The sequence below is a fragment of the Rhineura floridana genome, chromosome 4, assembly GCF_030035675.1.
Source record: "Rhineura floridana isolate rRhiFlo1 chromosome 4, rRhiFlo1.hap2, whole genome shotgun sequence".
In the NCBI taxonomy this organism is placed as follows: domain Eukaryota; kingdom Metazoa; phylum Chordata; class Lepidosauria; order Squamata; family Rhineuridae; genus Rhineura; species Rhineura floridana.
Genome location: NC_084483.1, coordinates 148,041,312 through 148,065,525, shown reverse-complemented (window position 1 = coordinate 148,065,525; position 24,214 = coordinate 148,041,312). Strand labels below are relative to the sequence as shown.

At 43.9% G+C, this 24,214-nt stretch overlaps 1 protein-coding gene across 8 annotated transcripts in view; it reads left to right on the top strand.

The window, feature by feature from the left end:
- The window catches only part of HEATR5B (HEAT repeat containing 5B), a 113,922-nt gene that overhangs the window by 82,305 nt on the left and 7,403 nt on the right, over window positions 1–24,214 (top strand). For all 8 annotated transcript variants that reach the window (XM_061624716.1, XM_061624712.1, XM_061624713.1 and 5 more), the window contains 8 exons: window positions 6,182–6,361; window positions 7,849–8,089; window positions 8,774–9,034; window positions 9,261–9,388; window positions 9,875–10,019; window positions 13,569–13,841; window positions 14,472–14,696; window positions 15,316–15,467. In XM_061624716.1, coding sequence (XP_061480700.1) covers window positions 6,182–6,361; window positions 7,849–8,089; window positions 8,774–9,034; window positions 9,261–9,388; window positions 9,875–10,019; window positions 13,569–13,841; window positions 14,472–14,696; window positions 15,316–15,467 — 1,605 coding nt within the window. The remainder of the gene's footprint in view (window positions 1–6,181; window positions 6,362–7,848; window positions 8,090–8,773; window positions 9,035–9,260; window positions 9,389–9,874; window positions 10,020–13,568; window positions 13,842–14,471; window positions 14,697–15,315; window positions 15,468–24,214) is intronic.

Genomic DNA, 24,214 nt, shown 5'->3' with positions numbered 1-24,214 from the left:
CAGGCAGCACAATGTCTTGCACTGGCTCTGTGGAGGTGATGTGAAAGATTTGTGCCTGAGAACCTGAAGAACCACCTGCTAATCAGAATAGACAATATTGGGTTTAGATATACAGTAATCTGACCTGGTGTAAATCAGATTCCTGTGCTCTCTAGCAAGACAAGAGTCATGAAGTTTTCGAAGGACACATCATACTCTCTGCTTTCTTTGCCCTATGTGTATTTTCTGGTAAGATCTAGCTAGGAGTGTCCACAGAAAAAAGTGGGTTTGGAAGCATATGGGGATTGAGAATATAGTTCCTTGATTTTATTAGGAGATTGGTTAATCCAGTCAAAGAGCAACCTTTGCTTCTCTTTTACATTGCTTCTCTGTGCCCTTCATAGCAAGGCCAAAAGACCATCAAGCACCATTGGTTTAAGTCTGGTCTCTTCCACCATAACCAAAGTCACTGCTTTTGGAAAATTTGGACTCTGCTCCCCATAGTAACCTGCCAGTCATTCATTGCAAACAGCATTGCAGTCATATTAATCTTTATCATTAAACCAAAGCATGAAAACATTTTTTAAAATAATTGTTCAGGAAATTTCTCTCATGGATGACAGCGGTCTCCAAGTGGGTAGCATCTTTAAAAAATCGGGCAATACCCGGCTACGGCCACGGTCAGTTTCCGTTTGCTGTGCTTTCCCGCCACTTTTCAGCAACAGCTGCTTACTGGCGGTGATGACCCAGTGGAAGGGTCTTCTTCAGGAATCTTTTTGCGCAGCTCGCCAGCGTTGCACCCGGCTCTGCTAGGCAGCGGGTAAGTCGATACGGGGATGGACTCATTCCCCCAGCAGGGCTGCGGGAGGAGATAGCGCGGAGGTGCGAAGAGGCGGTTGCGCCTGCCATTTTGGATGACCACAATACAGCAGCGACCGCCATTTTGGAGAGCACTACTGACTTAGTGCCAGTTATGATGGAACGGAGCACTTCTGTCCTGCTTGATATCTCGATGGCGGCTGCTGCTGCTGAGGGAGACGTTCAGGCCACGTTAAGGGTGCGCAAGCAGCGTTCTCATGCAGCCCCTCCCCATTCTCCCGATCCTCCCCGCCTCCATCCTAATATGTCGAGGCAACTGGAATCGCTGTCTTCTGAGGACGAAGGCATCACCAGGTCAGCCCAGCGTGAAGCAACTTCCCAAGCCCCAGCTAGGGAATCGTTGCAAGAGCCTTGTCCAATAATTCAGCAGCAATTACTGTCTGACCTCTTCTCTCCTGCTGTGCTGCATCAACTTAGAGAGGCCATCCTAGGGGATTTACCCACGGAAGGGGGGCGGGGAGGCAGAAGGTCCTTTTCCCAGCAAGGGAATACGATCGATCGCCCTTCCCCAAGGAGACAATTAGAGCAACAGGAGAATAGATATAACCCACTCTCCTGGACCCCGTTCTGCTGCTATAGGGCAAGAGAGACGGCGGAAACTTACAGTTAATGAGATACACCCTGATGATGGGGGAGATGACGTATTGGATGAAGGGGATGGGGAATGGAGTGATGGATCCGAACTCGAGGGCTTTGGCTCAGCTAGACTTTTTCTGGAGGTCCATTTCCCTTCTCTATTTCACAAAGTGTTCACTGCTTTAGACCTGAACTTGGCACAGCAGCAACAGCAGCAGGAGCCAGTATCTAAAAGTGCTTTGGTCCTGCCTGTCCCAAGATTGTCCACCAGGTGCATTCCTTTCCCTGCTCCTTTTAAGTCAGTAATGAAGTTGGAGTTGGATTCTCCACTTCTATTTAAGAAGGGTACTAACTACGCTAACAGATTTTATATTCTAGATCCTGAGGTCATGGAACAACTGCGAATCCCGGCAGTGGACGGTCCAGTCTCTGCTTTACTGTCCAGGGCTTTTCATCCTCAGGATGGGAATGCTCAGATGAGAGACCCCAATGAGCGTAAGATGGAAATAGCCCTAAAAAAGACCCATGAGGCAGCTGCCCTTTCAGTAAGGGCGTCAGTTTCGGCCTCAGTGTTTGCCAGAGCAGCACTCCTTTGGGTAGAGGACCTTCTAGACGATATGTCTCTAGACCCTTTCAGGATGAGAAAATCTTTATTAAAAGTTTCTATATCACTTACCTTTATAGCAGATGCAACTATGGATGCTTCCCAATTTTCCTGTAGAGCTATAGCGGATGCAATGGTTGCACGCAGGCACCTTCGGCTTAATTATTGGGATGTAGATGCTCCCTCAAGAGCTAATCTGGCATCAGTACTTTTTCTGGGCTTCAAATTATTTGGAGACACGGCGTTGCAAGACATCTTAATAGAGTCTAGAGACAAAAAGAAAATTATGCCGTCTCAGAAGAGGGAAGATCGGCGTTCCTTCAGGTGCCCGTTTCAAGCCTCCCATACCTACCAGTCCTTTCGTGGGACTAGATTCGGGGGCTGGAGTTGTGATTTTCAATCAGCCCGTGACAAAGAAACCAGCAAGCTTCTTCCTACAAGGGACCTTCAGGTCATACACGCCAGGGTCGTCAGAACCAACAGCGCTTCTGACTCAGACAATGTATTCCCAGTGGGGGGCAGACTAGGCCACTTCTCACATCGGTGGCAACAAACTACCCAGGACAAGTGGGTTTTAAGAATAGTCATGCAAGGGTACAAAATAGAATTGAGGGAGTATCCGTCTGCCAGGTTCCTTCCTTCGCCCGTTTCCAAGTCCTTGGTAAAGCAGCAGGCAGTTTCCAACGAAATTCGTTGCCTGTTGCACATTTCGGCCATAGAGGAGGTTCCTTCCAGAGAGTTTTTCTCAGGGCTTTACTCTGTCTTGTTTCTGGTCGAGAAGAAGGACGGATCCTGGAGCGCGGTACTCGACCTCATATTTCTGAATCAATTTGTGGTCACTCAGAAATTCCGGATGGAGACTCTAACATCCATAAAAGAAGCACTTCAACCCCATGATTTCCTGGCATTGGTGGACCTGAAAGATGCTTACCTTCACATACCTATTTGTCCAACTCACAGGTGCCTCCACTTTTACTACAACGGCAGTCATTTTCAATTCCAGGCCCTGCCCTTCGGTCTGACCTCTGCCCCACGAGTCTTTACCAAGGTGATGGTGACTCTGATAGCCAGCATTCACTTGCAGGGCCTGCACATATATCCCTATTTGGACGATCTCTTAATCCGAGCCAGCACTCTTTCACGGGCTCAAGAAGTTATACAGATCACTCTGGCCCATCTGAAGGACCACGGATTCTTGATCAATCCTCAGAAAAGTCATCTCACCCCATCGCAGACACTGGTGCATCTGGGAGCAAATTTGGACACAGTAGATCAATCCATTTCCCTTCCTTTGGAACATATTCAAAAGATCATAGCATTAGCACTCTTGGTGGCTTGGGCCCATTTGGCCAATGTCATTTGGCCAATGACACTTGCGAAGCTACTAGGCATGATGGCTTCGGCCATAGGAATTACCCCCTGGGTTCGGCTGCATTCATGACCACTTCAATGGATGCTTCTCCGTTTCCAGAAAGACATTGCGCTACGCTCCCACCGTTATGTTCTTCTCTCCGAGCAGACAAAGCACTCTCTCCTGTGGTGGATGAATTCACGCAACCTAGGGAGGGGAGTTCCTCTCCAGGAACTTCCACGGTCCGTTATCAACACCGATGCAAGCCTATCAGGATGGGGGGCTCATTGCCAGGGACAGTACATCCAGGGCCGTTGGTCTCCTATGGAATCACGGAAAAGCATAAATTGGTTGGAGCTCAGGACGGCACACCTGGCCTGCATCATTTTGCAAGCATGCTCAAGTTCCCGGACGTCTTGCTTCGCATGGACAATACCACGACTCGGGCTCATTTAAACAAACAAGGAGGGGCCCGATCGCGAAGCCTGCATGTAGAAGCAGTGACAATGCTATCGTGGGCAGAGCACCATGTGAAGTCAATCAAGTCAGAATATCTCCAGGGCTATCTGAATGTGACGGCGGATTGGCTGAGCCGCCAGCAGTTGTTTCCCAGGGAATGGTCCCTCAACAGAACAGTTTTTCTCTCTCTTCAAACCAAGTTTGGCAATTTCAGAGTAGACCTGTTTGCATCCGAGACGAACCATCAGACACGATGTTTCTTTTCCTGCTACCACAGCTGCGGGGCCAAGCAGCAGGATGCTGTAACAGCGACCTGGCTGACCGGTCTACTCTATGCATTCCCTCCAACTCTACTGCTCTCCAGAGTATTGAAGAAGATAAGATCAGAAAAGGCTCGCGTCGTGTTGGTGGCACCCTACTGGCCAAGACGCCTGTGGTTTTCGGACATTGTACAACTGTCTCAGACTCCACCTGTCTGCCTCGCATCACGCCCCAACCTGCTCCATCAGGGTCCTCTTCTCCATCCGGACCCTCAGTGGCTTCAACTGACCACATGGAAATTAAACGCGGCAGATTGTTAACATCAGGCATATCCCCAGCGGTAGTGAACACCATACTGGCATCTAGGAGGCCTTCTACCATTCGTAGCTACCAAGGTACATGGATGGCTTTCTCAACATGGTGCGCTAAATCAGACATTCACCCAGAAATGGCAGAGGTGCCCGACGTGCTATGTTTTCTACAAGACGTACTTCAAATGGGCATATGGCCCAACATGTTAAAAAGACAAGCGTCAGCCTTATCTTCTATCTTACAGGTCCACGAAGCTCCATCCTTAGCTTCTCACAAACTTGTGAAAAGGTTTCTCTGTGGGGTTACAGTATTAAGCCCTCCAGTAAGACATTGTTTTCTGACGTGGAGCCTACACACGGTGCTATCTGCGTTGCAAAAACCTCCATTCGAACCTCTAGGTTCTACATCCTTGAAAATACTTTTGTTCAAAATAATTTTTTTAATTGCCATTACAGCAGCACGCAGAGTTTCAGAGTTGCAGGCACTCTCTGTTGACAAACACTTGTGTATTTTCCATAGAGATAGGGTTGTTCTATGTACTAACCCTAAAGTTAATTCACCTTTCCATACTCAACAGGACATTATACTACCTTCCTTCTGCCCCAACCCTTCTCACCCTTGAGAGAGGGCGTGGCACTCGATGTCAGAAGGGCACTCAAAATATACATAAATAGAACTAGACCATTCAGGAGGTCTGACTCCCTGTTTATTTCCTTCCATCCAGCTACGTTGGGACAAAAGGTGTCTGTGGCGACTTTGGCAAGATGGATTAAGGCTTGTATCTCATTAGCATACGAGACACTTCATTTAACCTCTCCATTACACATTATGGCACATTCCACCAGGTCGGCGGCTACGTCGGCAGCGTTTACCACTAATGCCCTGAAAGCTGATATTTGTAGAGTGGCCACCTGGTCCTCTTCTAGCACATTCACAAGACATTATAAAATAGGCTTGTACATCATTTGGGCGCAGGGTCCTGCAACAGGTCCTGCCTACATCTATCCCACCCTAGGTCTGCAGCTTTCATACATCCCACTTGGAGACCTCTGTTATCCATGAGAGAAGGAACAGTTTGTTCTTACTGTAAACGGTATTTCTTCATGGATGACATGAGGTCTCCAAGGCCCACCCAGGCTGTTATTAAGGGTTGGGACTGCGTCAAGGAGTGCCATGACTGCTATTCCATTAGTTTGCATTGGTTTACATTTTATGGTTGGTTTAACTAATTCGGAGCATGTTGCTCCCGTTTTGTCTGTTGTTAATTCTTCATTAATTTTGCTGAGGCTGATGTCAAAAGCTAGCCAAGAAAGGAAAACTGAGCCTCAGCGGCAGGGGAGGAGCAAATATTCGCTGAGGCTTTTCCTGTCTCTGGGCTGTAGGAGGAGCTATATTACCCACTTGGAGATCTGTCATCCATGAAGAAATACTGTTTACGGTAAGAACAAACTGTTCCATTCATGCATTAAACGTTCTTAATTTTTTGTTAAAATGGCATTGATCAGTGCATATTTATGTATCTCATTTGTATCTTACCATTCTTCCAAGGAGCTCAGGACAACTTATATAGGATTTCCCCATTTTATTCTTGCAGCATCTCTTGAGGTGGGCTAGGCTGAGAAATGGGAATGGCTCTCACACACCATGGGAACTTCATATTTGGGTGGAGATTTGTACCTAGTCCAAAACTGACTGATTCTTAACATGAAGGAATGCTTTCTTACAAGGCAAGCTGATTATTAATACATATTGATTTTTAGGTGTGTAGCACCTGGATAGGAAGTGGTGTGGTAAGCGACCTTAATGATCTTCGTCGTGTTCACAACCTCCTTGTCTCTTCTCTGGACAAAGTGCAAACAGGCAAGGGGTCCTCTAGCCAGCTTTACAGGGAGAGTGCCACTACTATGGAAAAACTGGCAGTTCTCAAGGCTTGGGCTGAGGTAAATGTTTAAGAATAATAATATATCAACAATTACTTATTCTAGCTTTTCTGTGGAGTAGAATGCATTAGGGGTGTGTATGTATGTATATATATATATGTGTGTGTGTGTGTGTGTGTGTATATGTATATGTGTGTATATGTATATATGATATATTTATTTATTTATCTCATTGCTCTGAACACGGTCAATAATGTGTAGTAAGTTAAAACAGCATGATACAAGTTGGGTTGTTGCTATTGCGAACATTCCAATAATTTTCTTTTGACTTTGAATGCAATGCAGTACATCTTAAGGTTATTTTGGAAAGCTAAGTAAAGCATTAGCACTGCATCTTTTCCTCTCAAATGTCTAATGAAGCAGTTTTGAAAGGTGTCTTTATTTCATTATTAGCAAGCCCTTAAACTAAATAGCTTTAAACTTCTACATAAAATAGTTAGCATATTAAGACAGTATGCCTTAATATGGAGAGCCAGTGTGGTGTAGTGGTTAAGGTATTGGACTACGACCTGGGAGACCAGGGTTTGAATCCCCACATAGCCATGAAGCTCACTGGGTGACCTTGGGCCAGTCACTGCCTCTCAGCCTCAGAGGAAGGCAATGGTAAACCCTCTCTGAATCCCGCTTACCATGAAAACCCTATTCATGGGGTTGCTATAAGTCGGGATCAACTTGAAGGCATTTCCATTTTTCATGCTTTAATATGAAGCCATTCATTTATTTTATAGAATTTCATTGCATATAAAAATAAAGCTAGCATGATCCAGTATGTGAAGTGTTGAACTGAGACCTGAAAACAGAGGCTTCCTCAGGTGTAGACATATTGGACTTGTTTTCTTTCTTATAAGCAAAACAATAATATCAACAAAATAGTGTCTTACTTACCGGGATGAATGAATGGAGGCTTATGAAATCAGTTTTCATTGTAAAAAATGCTGAAAAGTAATACTACTGTAGTGCATATTTCTGCTGTTTTGTATAATTTTACAAGACACTTTATTAATATTTTACGTTGTGGTATTCTGTAGTTGTTCAGATCGTCAGCTACATTCTCTTTTTATGGTTTGTTTGTTTGTTTATTTATTATTTGATTTATATCCTGCCCTTCCTCCCAGCAGGACCCAGGGCAGCATTATAGTAATTAAACAAGTATATATTCAGTGACTTCAAATCATACAAAGTACAGAAGTTCTCTTGATAATAGGCACATTTCAAGATCCTGAGAATATCAACTTAAAAAAAGTTTCGTAGCCCTTACGGCTTTGAGAATAGCTTGAAAGTATGTTGCACAATTAATCTCTTAATGACATACAATTTGGGTAACCATGTTAAGAGTCATGCATTTTTAGTGCAAAGTGCACATAATTGTGCTTATAGTTCAATAAAGCCATATATTTTATGGATGGGAAACATTAACAGCACGTAGAAACACTTCATTTGTATGATCTACACAATTCACAATACTTTTCATGGATCTTTATCTAAAGGTGTATGTTGTAGCTATGAAAATTAAAAAAGAAGCAGAAACTAAACCAAAGAAAGCAGTAAAAAATGGAGGTGATGATGACGATGATGATTATAGTACAGTGGATGAACTGCCACCAGACAGTTTAATAACGCTTGTGCAACCAGAGCTGCCCACTCTCAGCCGCCTCTGGTTAGCTGCACTTAAGGACTATGCTCTTCTGACTTTACCAGCAGAATTTGCAAGCCAGCTTCCTCCAGATGGTAAGCTATCCATTTAGAATATAGTAATTTTTATATTCGAAATGCAGATAGAACCTTTAAAAAATTAAGTGTGGGAAGTCTGAATATCTTCCAAATCCTTTCATTATCACTTACAGTGTGTTAGGACCTTGCAAAAGACACAGGAGTGCAATCCTTTGGCACACTGCATAAGCCTAGATTTCCTTTGCTTAGTAGCACCTGAGCCAATACTAGGAGGTGCAGAAACCAGCATTCCCTGACCTTGATAGGGACTTGTCTCGAGTTTGCTATTTCATATTTGCAGCATAAAACAGAATCTTCACTGTCAGAATGAAATCAAACACAGATTTTTGATGTCATCTCACATAACCTCAGACATAACGTTTTTCAATAAAGTTGGTTCATGCATTAATCTGCAAGTCCTCAAGCATGAAATTGAGTGATAAGTGTGATTAGCCCAGGGTGCCATGTTTCTGGCAGTGAGACAGCCAGAATGATAGATTTCACTGATAGTGAGCCACCATGCGAGTGTCCATAATGTGTGACGTTTGTATCACCACTTGTTTGCACAGGCATGTGAGCAGGAATCCCAAGTTATATTCAATATTAGCAAAATATTTAAAATGATAATATACTTTTTACTCAATTCATTCCCTCTACCTCCACCTCCATGCTAAAAAGATAGTATAATGTTTTGTTCAACAGGTGGAGCATTTTACACTCCAGAGACAATTGATACAGCTAGACTGCATTACCGGAATTCATGGGCTCCAATTCTACATGCAGTTGCACTGTGGCTAAACAGTACAGGATTTGATGCTTCTGGATCAACAGAAGACGTGTCAGCAGCAATACCTAATCCACAGAAACGTGCCACTTCCATTATGTTAAACCCAGCACCTGGAACACAACCTTCCACCAAACCTGTGCAAGAGATAAACAAAGATCGAATGCATTTGATTTTGGGTACTCTTATTATTTTAGAATTCTGTAGCGGTACTACTACTTTACATCATCATGTAGCAATATTGCCAATTTTAATAGATTCTATGTACTTTGGAGTCCAATGGCTACTTTAAAACCAGTGTTTAATATATTCACACACATTTTCAAGAATATACTGTTTTTAATAACCTTTACCAATAAATATTGTTTTATTTTATCTGAAAACCTAAAATATGTTGCTTTTCAGGTGTTAGTATACAGTTTCTCTGTTCTCCACGACCAGAAGAGCCTGTTGAGCATGTTACATCCTGTTTACAAGCACTGCACACTTTATTGGACTCTCCTTGTGCTAGAACCCATATAGCGGAGGATCAGGTATAGTTATTGAAGGCTGTAATTGCAAATTATTCATTGGAGAGCTATCTTATTATGTAGGAAATTAAACAGACTATTGGAATAATAAATGTTTGCTTATTCTTCATAGAATATTAATGTGAAATATTAGTTAATGTCTTGTCCTAATCTTTCTCTATTTAAAAAAAAATCATCATGAAAAAACAGAACCAAATCTCAGTTTGTTTCAATCCCTCATTCAACAAACTGCAAGATCTGAAATGGAGTGAGTCTAATAAATATTTTGCCAAAAATTAGTCAAAGTTAGTTAGCTGAGGGAGTTAAGCATACAATAATTAAAAATGCTCAACTTTGCCTTTGGTAACTGTGTTCTTCAAAATGGGGAATGCTCAGTATAGTTTAGTCTTTCAGATGTAGATTAAATGAAATATTATAACGGATTATCAGAAAGTAAGACAGCAAGTTAGGATAGCTTTGTTGTAACTTTGTTGTAATTTTTCTCGATAGCTCCTATGTGTTGAACTGCTGAGTGTGCTGCATCGACTACTCTTAACCTGTAATCCTCCTTCAGTCCAACTGCTAGTTACTGGTGTTGTGCAACAGATTGTAAGAGCTGCTCAGGATAATTTACAAGAAAAAAGGAACACTCTGAGTAAGATATGCATATTAATTTCAGGTTTAATAAATAATGAAATGTATTGGAACAAAGTTCTGTGTCTCCTGATATGTGTGGGGTTAATTGACAAAAGATTTGTCCTGGCCCATAGGCTTTTGCAGTTTGCAAAATATTCAAAATATGTCCAGGTAAAATTGCAGTATAAAGATAAATAACTAAGAAAGTACGTCAGTCTCTGGGATGTCAAAATGTTCTTCCTCATATAGCATTTTTATTTTATTTAATCTTTGAGTTGTCATGGAAGGACTTCCACTTGTGCAACGGAACTGCTTCTCTCTCTCCCCCACCCCCCCATATCTCTTGGGAGTTCCCCCAACCCTCTAGGGCAGATTTGAGGGGTGCATGGGGAGAGGAAGTTGTGTTACACAAACAAGACATCTTCATTGGATACGATACTTGTGTCTGTGTTGGAATTGCTTTTTAATATATTTTTAAACCTTTTAAAATGTTTTTAAAGATGTTTTGTTTTAATGGTTGTTTTGTTTTAATAAGAACATAAGAAGAGCCTGCTGGATCAGGCCAGTGGCCCATCTAGTCCAGCATCCTGTTCTCACAGTGGCCAACCAGGTGCCTGGGGGAAGCCCGCAAGCAGGACCCGAGTGCAAGAACACTCTCCCCTCCTGAGGCTTCCGGCAACTGGTTTTCAGAAGCATGCTGCCTCTGACTAGGGTGGCAGAGCACAGCCATCACGGCTAGTAGTCATTGATAGCCCTGTCCTCCATGAATTTGTCTAATCTTCTTTTAAAGCCGTCCAAGCTGGTGGCCATTACTGCATCTTGTGGGAGCAAATTCCATAGTTTAACTATGCACTGAGTAAAGAAGTACTTCCTTTTGTCTGTCCTGAATCTTCCAACATTCAGCTTCTTTGAATGTCCATGAGTTCTAGTATTATGAGAGAGGGAGAAGAACTTTTCTCTATCCACTTTCTCAATGCCATGCATAATTTTATACACTTCTATCATGTCTCCTCTGACCCGCCTTTTCTCTAAACTAAAAAGCCCCAAATGCTGCAACCTTTCCTCGTAAGGGAGTCGCTCCATCCCCTTGATCATTCTGGTTGCCCTCTTCTGAACCTTTTCCAACTCTATAATATCCTTTTTGAGATGAGGCGACCAGAACTGTACACAGTATTCCAAATGCGGCTGCACCATAGATTTATACAACGGCATTATGATATCGGCTGTTTTATTTTCAATACCTTTCCTAATTATTGCTAGCATGGAATTTGCCTTTTTCACAGCTGCCGCACACTGGGTCGACATTTTCATCATGCTGTCCACTACAACCCCGAGGTCTCTCTCCTGGTCGGTCACCGCCAGTTCAGACCCCATGAACGTATATGTGAAATTAAGATTTTTTGCTCCAATATGCATAATTTTACACTTGTTTATATTGAATTGCATTTGCCATTTTTCCGCCCATTCACTCAGTTTGGAGAGGTCTTTTTGGAGCTCTTCGCAATCCCTTTTTGTTTTAACAACCCTGAACAATTTAGTGTCATCAGCAAACTTGGCCACTTCACTGCTCACTCCTAATTCTAGGTCATTAATGAACAAGTTGAAAAGTACAGGTCCCAATACCGATCCTTGAGGGACTCCACTTTCTGCAGCCCTCCATTGGGAGAACTGTCCGTTTATTCCTACTCTCTGCTTTCTGCTTCTTAACCAATTCCTTATCCACAAGAGGACCTCTCCTCTTATTCCATGACTGCTAAGCTTCCTCAGAAGTCTTTGGTGAGGTACCTTGTCAAACGCTTTTTGAAAGTCTAAGTACACTATGTCCACTGGATCACCTCTATCTATATGCTTGTTGACACTCTTTTGGATCCCTTTCAAAATCTATTTTTATGATGTTTTACAGTGTTTCTAGTGCTTTTGTTTGCCGCCCTGGGCTCCTACTGGGAGAAAGGGTGGGATATAAGTGTAATAAAATAAATAAATAAATAAATAAATTTCCATCAGTTAACCAAAAATATATCTCTCATGGCAGCTACAAGTAATTTAAATAAGTTTAACAATACATTTCAAGCAATAGAGCGTATTAAAATGGAAAGGAATATTTTGAATACCAGGGTTTGTCTTTGCCAATTTGCCTAGGGTGCCAAAATTATTAGGCGATTCATGAAAACAGCCCTACTGTCCTTTTTTTGTCATGAAAAAAGGTTTTCATGAATATAAGATCAGAATACAAGCAAGACAGTTTAAGAGATTGAGCTAACATTTCTCCTTTTGTCATAAGAAAAATTTTATGGAATCTATCAGCCACAGGTAGCTCTAAATGCATGTTTTTGCCTATTTTTCCATGTTTATATATTGAGGATGCAATCCATGTCTTACTTCTAAGCTCCATTGGGTCAATGGAACCTACTCCCAGATAAGTGTGCATTGGATTGCAGATTTATAGAACAATCCAACTCAGGGGAAACTGGCATAAGTTCTGCTGGAGCAAGAGAAGCCGAGGTAAAGTTCCGCCGCATCCAGTTGCCATTCAGGAGCCTCTGGGTTGCCTGAACGCCGGCTCTGGCAGGAGCCATGTGCAGGGACCAGAAAGTAACAGCCTGCTCTTCCAAATAGCCCTTTCGGGGAGTAAGCCCACTCCATTGATTTCTATTGCAATTATTTTCTTTGCTGTCTAAGTCCTCTCACTTTGGCCCCTCCCCTGACACACCCCTTTTTCAGGTTGTTCCTGGCTCCTCTTGCACCTGTCTTGGCTGAGCTGGCCAGGTGCCAGCTGAACCGGGCTGGCCTGGCTGAGGCCTGGCTGAGGGACTTATGCCAGCATAGTCTGGCTGAGCCGGGACCAAGCCAACTCCCCTCAGCCCAGCGTAAATGCATGTTGGATTGCGCTCTAATTGTCTTGACTTGTTTTTTCACTTTGCAAAGAGCAAAGAAGCACAAAACACAAGTCTAAACTAAGTTAAATTATTCAATATCCATTGATGCATTTGGATGACACGAGAAGCAAAACATACTGCTGTTTGCACATATGTATAGTTTAAAAAGGAAGCATATTAATACTATCTCAGTTGTTTAGTTAATGGCATAAGCAGCATTGTGTCACCTTTGATTCTGTCTTCACCACAGTCTCTGCAATGAAAAATAAACAGAAGCTGTGCAATTACTAAATAGTAATGTCTACATTTTAAATTATGTTATGATTATAATAGTATGTACTATGTACACTTTTAGTTTTTATTATGCATTAATTTGAAGCAATTTATATACAGGCATACCCCACTTAACGTTGCTTCACTTAACGTTGCCTCACTATAATGTACATGCTCCATACGTCCCCATACCCCGCTTAACGTACATTTTATTGGCACGACGCCGCTGCCATCTAGTGGTGATTGCGTGCAGTACAAGTGAAGACAATTGCTTCACTTAAAGTAGATTTTCACTTAAAGTATACTCTCCAGTCCCATTTCAAATGTTAAAGCGGGGTATGCCTGTATTGGCTTTAGTGGATTTCATATGTTGTTTGCATTTTTTAATATATGCTGTCTTTTATGTCCCTGCTTTGTAGATGAAGATGATTTGAAGGAAAAAGACACTGGCATGATGTTAGGTGAAGGAGGAGAAAGTGGGAGCCTTGTACCAGCAAAATCACTCGTATTTTCTGCCATGGAGCTGCTAATGTTTATCCTAGTGCGGCACATGCCACATCTGAGCACAACAATGTCAGATTCTCCAAGTCATATCTCCAGCAGAACCCAGCAGCTTCCAGAAGAAAGTGCTCGCCTTGTAGCTGCCACTGTTGCCATTCTGTCTGACCTGCCCACTCTCTGTTCCCCAGCTGGTAGTATAATAGATCTTTCTTAAGATGCATATATCAGTGGATTTTGCAGAAAATATATCTTGGATAATGTAATGAAAGCATGACAAGTTGAAACCTGTAAAAAGTGTTTTGGAGGGGAGATTAGGATGGTGGCACTGTCAATTAGCAGAAAGCTTCCAGAACAGATTGTAATGCAGCTTTTTTCAATCTGGTGCCTTCCAGATGTTTTGGACTACAAGACCCATTAGCCCCAGCTAGGCAGCACAGCTGTGTGGGTAGGGGCTAATGCCAGTTGTAGTTCAAAATGTCTGGAGGGCATCGGTTTGGAAAAGCTGCTCTAGCATCTTGTGAAGGAGGTTACATATCTTAAACCTCATAACTACCCCCAATTTTGTAGTTAGTCCTTTCCCACCACCTGTTTCCTAACATTGGGGGGGGGGGTGAGAGAGCACTAATCAGGAGTGGTGTGCATGCAGGGACTTTTCTGTTTTATGATTCAGATAATGCTCCATGTGTAACAGTGAAAGAGAAGAAAACAGGGTAAGACTAGCTCCAGTGGAATACTACATAGAATACCTAACTGGGGATCATGCATATTGTGTACCATTTTGTTCTTACACTTGCCTGCAAAAAATGTATTTTATGTTTCAGGATGCATGACTATATTGCCCACAGTCCTGTTTCTAATAACACAAGTATTGAAAGATACTGCAATAAAAACAACAGGAAATCATGTCCCACCACCAGTCTCTGCAGCACTTCAGGGACTGAAAAACATTGTAACTCTTCCAATGACCATCAATAAAGAAATTCATAAACAGTGGACAAATCTTATCCGTAGTACCCTGGCCTCAATCTTGGAATACTCTCAGCCAGGTAATTTGCATGCAGTCACTACAGCTACTTCAAAATTAATCAAAAAGAATTGCTCTCTTATGGAAAATAAATATTGTTATATGTATTAGATCTATAGAATTAAAAGACTAAATAGTTAAAGGTGCATATCAGGGTATCCAAATTCTTCTTTGGTGTATTGGTCCAACATCCTCCTTTAATGCCTTAAAGACCCCATGTTGGTTGGGTTTAAACTTTTCCACATATGGTGAAAGTATTCATATGCATGAGCAATTTGGCTCTTTATTATTGGGAGAGGACTAATTTTACAAAATAAGCAAAATTCAATGTGTGCTCCAGAAGTCCGTGGAATGTAATTCTCGAAATCCATGCAGATCAGTAAATCTTAAGCCTGCTTTCTAGAACATAATCAACATCTCTCGCCAGTGCAAATTACTTCCATGTTACATTATAGAGCTGTTGTTTTACCCCAAAAGGGTTCAGCTGGAAGGATCGTGCAATAAAACATTATATACTTTTTAAATAAGAAGTGTTGTGTATTTTGCAGTATTTTCTTCTTAGGAAACTGCTCAGTTACATTTTGCCTGTTCCCAAACCTTTTCAGTATAAGCTCAGCCCGTTTTTACTGGATTTCTTTCAGAGCCTTCAAAGCCTATTTTGGATGAAGTAAGCATGCTCACAGCTATTGCGCTCTTCCTTTGGTCTGCAAGCACAGAAATAATTGGAGTGCAGTCACTACAGAACGGCTGCATGAACAGATTTAAAGTGGCATTGAGCTCTTCTGATTCTTGGGTGAGTATTCCATTTTGGCCCTAACCATCTAGCGTTAATTAAAAGTTCACTCTCTCCTACTCCATTTATTGAAAAGCTACCATTTGTTCATTTGTATTTGTTTCCTGACATTGTTTCCTGACTGTTTACACAATTAACATAAAAAGGCTTTCTATTTTGGCTTCTGGTTGATTCTTGGTTAATCTGGAATAAATTTTAACAAACTGAAAATACTATCTTACTCCAAAAGTCAGGCTTGGCTTTATGTTAGCAGTGCTTTCTTACAACTTATTAATGGTAGATAAATGATAATGGCTGTAACAGATAATTAACTTGCTTTTCACTTTTGTAGTACTTGGGCTTATCTGACAAATATTGCTACCTCACCATCTACACATTCCTGTTATGGGAATCACGAGATCATAGAGCTGGAAAAGACCTCAAAGGTTATCTAATCCAACCCCCTGCTTAGAGCAGGAAATCCATTACTATATCATCTCTGATAAGTAGCCATCTTTTAGTGTTTTTGTTTGCCGCCGTGGGCTCCTTCTGGGAGGAAGGGCGGGATATAAATTTAATAAATAAATAAATAATCTACAGTAGGGCCCCACTTTACAGCGATTCGCTAATACAGCGGTCTCAATTAGACGCAATTAGACTAAAGCCCCACTCATACAGCGTTTGTTCCGCTTTTACGGTGGTTTTCGGGCATCGCGTACCATTCTGTTCAATGGGTTCTGCTTTACAGCAGTTTTTGCTTTACAGCAGGGGTCCAGAACGTAACCCGCCGTATGAGTGGGGCCCTACTGTATTGTCTGCTTTAAAATCTCTAACAAACAAGAATCCATCACCTTCCAAGGCTCAAACCATTAGAAACCATCTGATGTTTGTCAAAATCCTTTGGGAAGAAGGACAGGATGTAAATAATAATAATCCCCTTTCTTGTAACTTGAACCTGTTGGTTAAGATCCTACCCTCTATAGGAGGGGTGGGGAACCTCTGGCCTGCTAGCCAATCTTGGCCCACTGTTTTGGGCAAGCCATACTCGCCCACCCTATACCTGACGTATAAGTAAAGGTGGGACTTGGCCAAAGCCTGCTTCCAAAGCATCTGACAACCAGTTGGTTATCAGGAGCCTTTGAAGCATTATGCAAAGCAGGAACCCAGCGCTAAGCAGAACTGCCCTCTCCTTGCACCGGCTGAAGCAAAGGAAGGGTGATCATGCTTGGTCCAGGTATGCATGACCAAGCTGTCTCTTGCACGCAACAGCAGGAAAGGGGAGAAGTCCCGCTTGCTGCTTTTTCTTGTAAACTGTAGCCTTGTTTCTCCTTGCCCTGTGAAGTAGGGGAAAAACAAGCACTTTACCATTTTTGTGCTTGGAGCTTCTCAAAGTACTGAACGTGGGGCTGACAACACCTCTTGCAGTCTGGTTCCTTAGTGCTCTTGGAAACCCCACAAAAATTATTTTGACAGGTGAGTGGGATGTAATGGCATTGTGTGATTGACAGGTGGGCTGCCCCACTTATCTTTCCAATCTGACCCACGAGACTGATTCTGATACAATGTAGCCAATATCTGAAGGGCTGGCATCTTATCTGGATCAGATTGTGTATCCATAACTAATCCTTGTGTTTCATGCACCATGCAAGTATATGAATCTTATTGTGTATATGAATCATAATCCAGCAAAGGGATCCATGAGCAGGAGCATGTCTCTGTATGTGAATTTCCCTTGCTGGGTTTGGGATATTTGAGTAGATTAAATTATCAAGTAAACAGGTAGGGCAGAAGAGGATGTAGAATTTCCATCTCTCCTTTTTTCTTCATCTCATTGACACTAATGGCAGGAAAAATAAGTATGTGAACTCCAGGGCTGATGTATTTTTACTTTTCTGGGCAGACGGCAGGTGTCAGCAGAATGAAGGTGCTTTGGATCCACAGTCTCTCCAGATCTGCCCTGATGTGTCCCCAGAACACCTTGTTTCTGGCCCTACTGCCCTCAGAGCACTGCTGGTGGTACAGTGACAGTGGCAGAGCTTTCTTCTGCTGCACCAAGGCCTCTGCCTGATGAGAGGCCTCGGAGCTGCACTCCAGGGAGCAAAAGATTGCTTCCTTAGTAACAGTCTTTTTCCCCAGGGAGCATGCCATCAATTTATTTATTTATTATTTATTTTTATTTATTTTATTATACTTGTATACCGCCCCATAGCCGAAGCTCTCTGGGCGGTTTACAGTAACTAAAAACATTAAAACAAATACAATTTAAAACAGATCTTATAAAAACAATTTAAAACACAATTTAAAAAATTAAACAGTATAAAGCACATGCTAAAATGCCTGGGAGAAGAGGAAAATCTTGACCTGGTGCCGAAAAGATAACAGTGTTGGTGCCAGGTGCACCTCGTCAAAAAGATCATTCCATAATTTGGGGGCCACCACTGAGAAGGCCCTCTCCCTTGTTGCCAGACTCCCAGCTTCCCGTGGAGTAGGCACCCGGAGGAGGGCCTTTGATCTTGAACGTAGTGTACGGGTGGGTTCATATTGGGAGAGGTGTTCCATCAGGTATTGTGGTCCCAAGCCGTGTAAGGCTTTATAGGTTAAAACCAGCACCTTGAATTGAGCTTGGAAACATACAGGCAGCCAATGCAAGTGGGCCAGAATCGGTTTTATATGTTTGGACCGTCTGGTCCCTGTTACCAATCTGGCCACTGCATTTTGCACAAGCTGCAGTTTCTGAACCGTCTTCAAAGGCAGCCCCACGTAGAGTGCATTGCAGTAATCTAACTTAGAGGTTACCAGAGCATGGACAGCTGAAGCCAGGTTATCCCTGTCCAGATAGGGACGTAGTTGGGGCACCAACCGAAGTTGGTAGAAGGCACTCCGTGCTACCGAGGCTATCTGAGCCTCAAGTGACAGAGATGATTCTAGGAGAACCCCCAAGCTACGAACCTCCTCTTTCAGGGAGAGTGCAACCCCATCCAGGACAGGTTGGACATCCACCATCCGGCCAGAAGAACCACCCACTAGCAGCATCTCAGTCTTGTCTGGATTGAGCCTCAGTTTATTAGCCCTCATCTAGTCCATTGTTGCAGTCAGCCACCGGTTCAGCACATTGACAGTCTCACCTGAAGAGGATGAAAAGGAGAAGTAGAGCTGTGTGTCATCAGCATACTGATGGCAACACACTGCAAAGCTCTGGATGACCGCACCCAACGGTTTCATGTAGATGTTGAACAGCATGGGGGACAGAACTGACCCCTGCGGAACCCCATACTGGAGAGTGCAGAGTGCCGAGCAATGCTCCCCAAGCACCACCTTCTGGAGCAGACCTGCCAAGTAGGAGCGGAATCACCGCTATGCAGTCCCTCCCACTCCCAACTCAGCCAGTCTTCTCAGAAGGATACCATGGTCGATGGTATCGAAAGCCGCTGAGAGATCAAGAAGAATCAACAGTCACACTCCCCCTGTCTCTCTCCCGACAAAGGTCATCATACAGGGCGACCAAGGCTGTTTCTGTGCCAAAATCAGGCCTGAAACCTGACTGAAATGGATCCAGATAATCGGTCTCATCCAAGAGTGTCTGGAGCTGGCCCGCAACCACTCCTTCAAGGACCTTGCCCAGGAATGGAACATTTGCTACCGGCCTATAGTTATTAAGATTTTCTGGGTCCAGGGAGGGTCTCTTCAGGAGTGGTCTCACTACTCCCTCTTTCAATGTGGGTTATAGTGCCATCTAGCATCCAAAGGCAAGAATGCACAGGAGTCAAGACCCTAGCTGCTCCTTCTGGTCCCACTCCAGTTCATTCTTGCCTTCATCCAAGGCTGTTCTTCTTGTCTTAGTGTAGTGAGTGTTTGTCGGTGTGTTAGCTTTCTGTGGGGAGTGTGTGGTGTGAGGACTGGTGTGAGAGTGTGATCTTTTGCAGTTGTGCGAGGGTTCCTTTCTTTCTCCTGCCACTGGGTCCTGCTGATCCCAGCTCCAGCGGCAATCTCACAGACCTCTCCACCTTCATCATGGGGCTCCCCCACCTCCTTAACACGGGGTCTTACCTCACGGGGCTTGTGGCTGTGTCTCCAGAGGTCTTTCGGACTCCCCATCCCCCCAGCTTATGGTTCTTACTGGGGCTTGCGACTGCAGCTGTGGTAGGCCTCTGGGGAGACAGTGCTTGGGCTGAGGGCTCTTACGGGAATGCACAGCTGAGGCTCCGGTCGGTCGCTGGGGCGGCAGTACTTCCTAGCACTTTCCAGCACTTTGCTCATCACGGGGCAGTGGCACTCCCTCACATACCTTTTTCTTTTGGCAAGCAGTAGCGGAGGCTGAAGTGAGTCTCTTGGAGCTCGCAGCTGCGGCTCTGGACTGTTAACTCTTTCTTGCACTTTTTGCCCGGCCACCATTTTAGTTGACTTTGCCCTCCTTTAGCCTTCCTGCCCCCCGTTTGTTTGCACCTTCTCACCTTTTTGCTTGTTCTTTTTACAACTCTTCTTGTTTTACATGTTCTAGCCTCTGGCTGTCAGTGCCTAGTTCCTTGCCCCACCTCTGTGAGGAAGGGGACATAGGAAGGGAATTTTCGTATGTATATATTTTTTAAAAAAAGCAGAAAGCTCATGCTTTGACGTACAGCGGAGGCGTGTTTTAAGTGTGATATCACTGCAGTGACAATTTACCACACCCCTTTACTGTGTGCATGTGCCTATAAGTCTCGAATCACTGCACCCCTTCACTGTGTGCATGTGACTAAGTGCCATTTCACCATACCCCTCTACCATGTGCGTATGTCTGTGTCTTTTCACCACACCCCCTCTACCGTGTGCATGTGTCCTAAGTGCCAGTTCTTGCTTGTTTGTTTGTTTTTTGATTCTGTTATATTTATTGTATTTATATATTGTGCTTGTTTTATTTCTGATGTACACCGCCCAGAGAGCCTTTTAGGCTTAGGGCAGTATATAAATAAAATAAAATAAATAAATAAATACTGTGTGCATGTAACTAAGTGCCAATTCACCACACCTAATCACTGCACCCTGTACCGTGTCTGTCTGTCTAAGCATTGAAATCACCACACCCCTCCTCTAGGGTGTGGGTTGGACTTCAGGTACTGCACTCCTTTACCGTCTGCATGTGCCTCAGTGTTAGTTTCACTGCACCCTTCTTTGTGTGCGTGTGTTGTGTCTCAGTGCTAGATTCACCGCACCTCTCCTCTTATGTGTGTGTTTGACTTCAGGTACTGCACCTCACTATGTGGTGTGTATACCAGGTCTTACCTCAAATCATTGCACCCCTCTACTGTGTGCAGGTGCCTCAGTGTTAGATTCACCAGGTACTGCACCCTTCCACTCTGTGCTTATATACCATGTTAGCTCCACAGCCAATTGTGGATTCTCTTGATATGCTATCTGAGGTGGAGCAGCATTGTGTTGCGTTTCCACCTCAATACCTCAACACTAAGATTGTTGCCAAAACCAAGCACTTTTCTATTCATTTGGCTGCCAGCCGGGCATGGTAGGTTTCCCTTCCAAGGCAGTAGATTTCCCTTCCAAGTTAGCTGAAAGTGCCTCTACTATGCCCACTATTGCTGTGGAGCAGGATAGATCAGAGGTTTCTGTTAACTGGTCAAGAAAGACTGGAAGCCCTATTCCACTTTCCACTGAACCCCTCCATTGCTCACCAGCCTCCTGCGCCTGCACTGCTGGTTCACCAGTTGTTGGTGTTGTCCTCCACTGCTGTTGAGCCCATCACAAAGGCTATGGCTCTGTCTACAAAGTCTACGGCGCAGTCTTCTGGCATTGCTGGGGTGGGGTCCTCCTCAGCTTCCAGTTACCAGTTTGATGCTGCTGTCATGATGCTGCTGTCATGTCACTACTTCAACAGGCACATCTAGTGACTGCAGATACATGATTGACCCTCTCCCAACCACTCAAGTACCTTTGCGTGGGCTGCAGTTGACTATGTCCAGTTATTTTTGTCCTTGACTTGCATCTCTTGGTTGCATTTAGATCTCAAACTGTTCCCCTCTACTGTGTGCTTGTTACTCTTGCCCTTGGTGGCATTTCATCTGACTGTGTGTTAGAGCTCAAACCACTCTCCTCTACTGTGTGTGGTTACACTTGCCCTAGGTGGCATTTCGGTTGACCGTGTGTGGTATTTTGCCTTTGGCTCCATTTCTTGGCTGCATTTCAGTGGACTGTGTGCGGTATTTTTGCCCTTGGCAGCATTTCTTGGCTGTACTTAGAGCTCAAACTGCTCCTCTCTACTGTGTGTTGTTATTTTTGCCCTTGGCTGCATTTCTTGGCTGCATTTAGAGGTCAAATTGCTCCCCTCTACTGTGTGCGGTTATTTTTGGCCTTGCTAATCCACTGCACCTCTCTACCTGTGTGTGTGTTGATTAATCAGGAATCTATCCATGTAATGCTTGGTATTGCTCCCCTCTACTGCGTGCATGTAACCATGGCTGGGCCATCCTGTACTGTTTTTATGGATATCACTATTGAGGCACAGCGCAGTGATATGCAGCAGTAGCCATTTCAGCGGTCATCAGTTCCATCGATTTCCCACTGGGAGGAATGTTGAACTGCAATTTGGGCTTCTCCTTGTGTGTGTAGTTCTCCCTAAGTGTGACACTTTGGTCAGTTCAGGTCCTAAGGTAAGCAGGGCAGTCAAACTAGGGCCTTCCAAGTATCTCTCCTCAGAAATTGCACCAGAGCAGCAATGTTTCATGTCAACGCTGCTTGTGGTTGAGAGAAATTGGCAGCGTTTTATCACTCACTGCTGCATTTTGGGAAAGGTCAGGTGTCCTCATCTGCTGAGGAGTTTTCTGCCATTTTTATGGTACCTCTGTTCCCAATTGGTCTTAGTCTGTCTAGCGACTGTGAAAGGGCCTGGTCTTTCCGCTCAGAACCTTTGGGCAGAGATATGGCGTAGTCCTCAGCTGAGCAGTATTTCCGCCTTTTTTTATTGGAGGCACTACAACAGTAGGTTCAATATTCCTAAGAGACCTGATTACCTCAGGCTATTCCCAGGGGCGACAATGCAATGTGTGGTGCAATAGAATAATGCGGTGAGGGCCTCAGAGTAGCAAGGCCTGAACAGTACCAGGCCATTTCTAAATGCACACTAGTATAGCCTGCTGGTTCCTCGTAAGGGGCCTCAATGTAGTAAGCGCATATGAATTGCCTCATGAGACTCAGCTCAAAGTTCCAGTTCTCCCAAGGTTTGAGCAGCAGCTGGCCATGCTCAGAGACAACAGTAGAATAACCTGGTGGCTCTTCTTGGTGTAGTGAAAGAATGTGAATGACCTCATGAGTCTCAGCTCAAAGCTCCAGTTTTCTCAATGCCTGAACAGCAGCAGGCCATTTCCAAAGGCAACTCTTCTTCAAAGGCCTGATCTGCAGCAGGCACTTTCCAGAGGCAACCGTAAAATAACCTGGTGGCTCTTCTTTGGGGCCTCAGGGTACTGAAGGTATATCAACTGCCTCATGAGCTGTAACTCAAAAGCTCCAATCTGTTCCTTGGTACATTTGCAGCCCTTCATAGCTGGCTGTGTAAATTTATGCAGCCCTTCATAACCTGATGGCTCCCCTTAGGGGGGCTCAGTGTAGAGAGGGTATATGAATTGCCTAAAGAGCTTCAGCTCAAGGCTCTGATCTGTTCCTCTGAACAGTTGCAGCCCTTCACAAAGCTCTGTGTAAATTTTGGCAGCCCTTCATAATATCCAATGACTTCCTTATGAAGGAGGATCTTACTGTAATTTTACTTCCTTATGGAGGAGGATCTTATTGTCATCCCGGTGGGAAAACGTAAATAAGCAAGATAAGTGAATTAAGCTGAATACAGCTCTGTCAGCTACATGAGAGTTCCTGCCCTATTTAGTTCTAGGGCATCAGTGCAAAGCTCCAGTTTGGTTCTCTGAACAGTTGCAGCTTTTCATAACTGTCGGAGTAAATATTTGGATTTATCCAGGGACTTCTATGGAAGCTCTAAGGGTCCCATGGCTATCCTCCAGAGTAAACATAACTTAGCAAAATAATGTAACTAAGCTGGTTGCTCAGTTAAGTCTTGCCCTTCACAAGCAGGTTCCTGGGCGACTTAAGACAGTTTAAAATTCTATTTTGCCTTTGGTAAAGCTTACTTCGCTGTTTTGATTTGTGAAACTAACCTCAAGATTACTCACATTGACATATATATGCTGAGAAACAGTTCTCCTGGAAGGCAGTACTTCTTCAATCAAGTCCTGAACTTCATCTGCAGGTGTCTGGGTGACGTATAGCAGTTTTAAATTCCATTTTATCAATTTGTGTAACCTGACTCAAGGCGCACTGGCTGGAGTTGAGGGCAGTCCATCTGGCCCTGTGTCACTTCCAGTCAAGACAACGCCTGTGTGAAATTGCACTTGAACCAACAAGGCTCAAACCCTTCAGGCAGAGGCCTTGCTAATATTCTGTTGGGCTGAGAGACACCTGCTGCTCTTGAGGGCAGAACACTTCAGTGGGGCCCTGAATGTCACTGCAGATTGGATCAGCAGGCAGCAGGGGAAATGGAGGTTACATCCAACAGTGTTCCTCCTTGTTTTTGAGGTATTTAGAGACAAAGGCCAAGTCTGTAGACGTTCTCCTGTTTCCTTGGCCGGATGACATCCTATACGCATTCCTCCTGTTCCCCTGCTAGGCAGAGTATCTGGTTGGCATTTTTCAGCTGATGTGCCTCCTGTGGGCTGCAACTCTCCAAGCCAGTGTCCAACAGGCCTTACAATTCATTCACAGAGGTTTGTAGATGG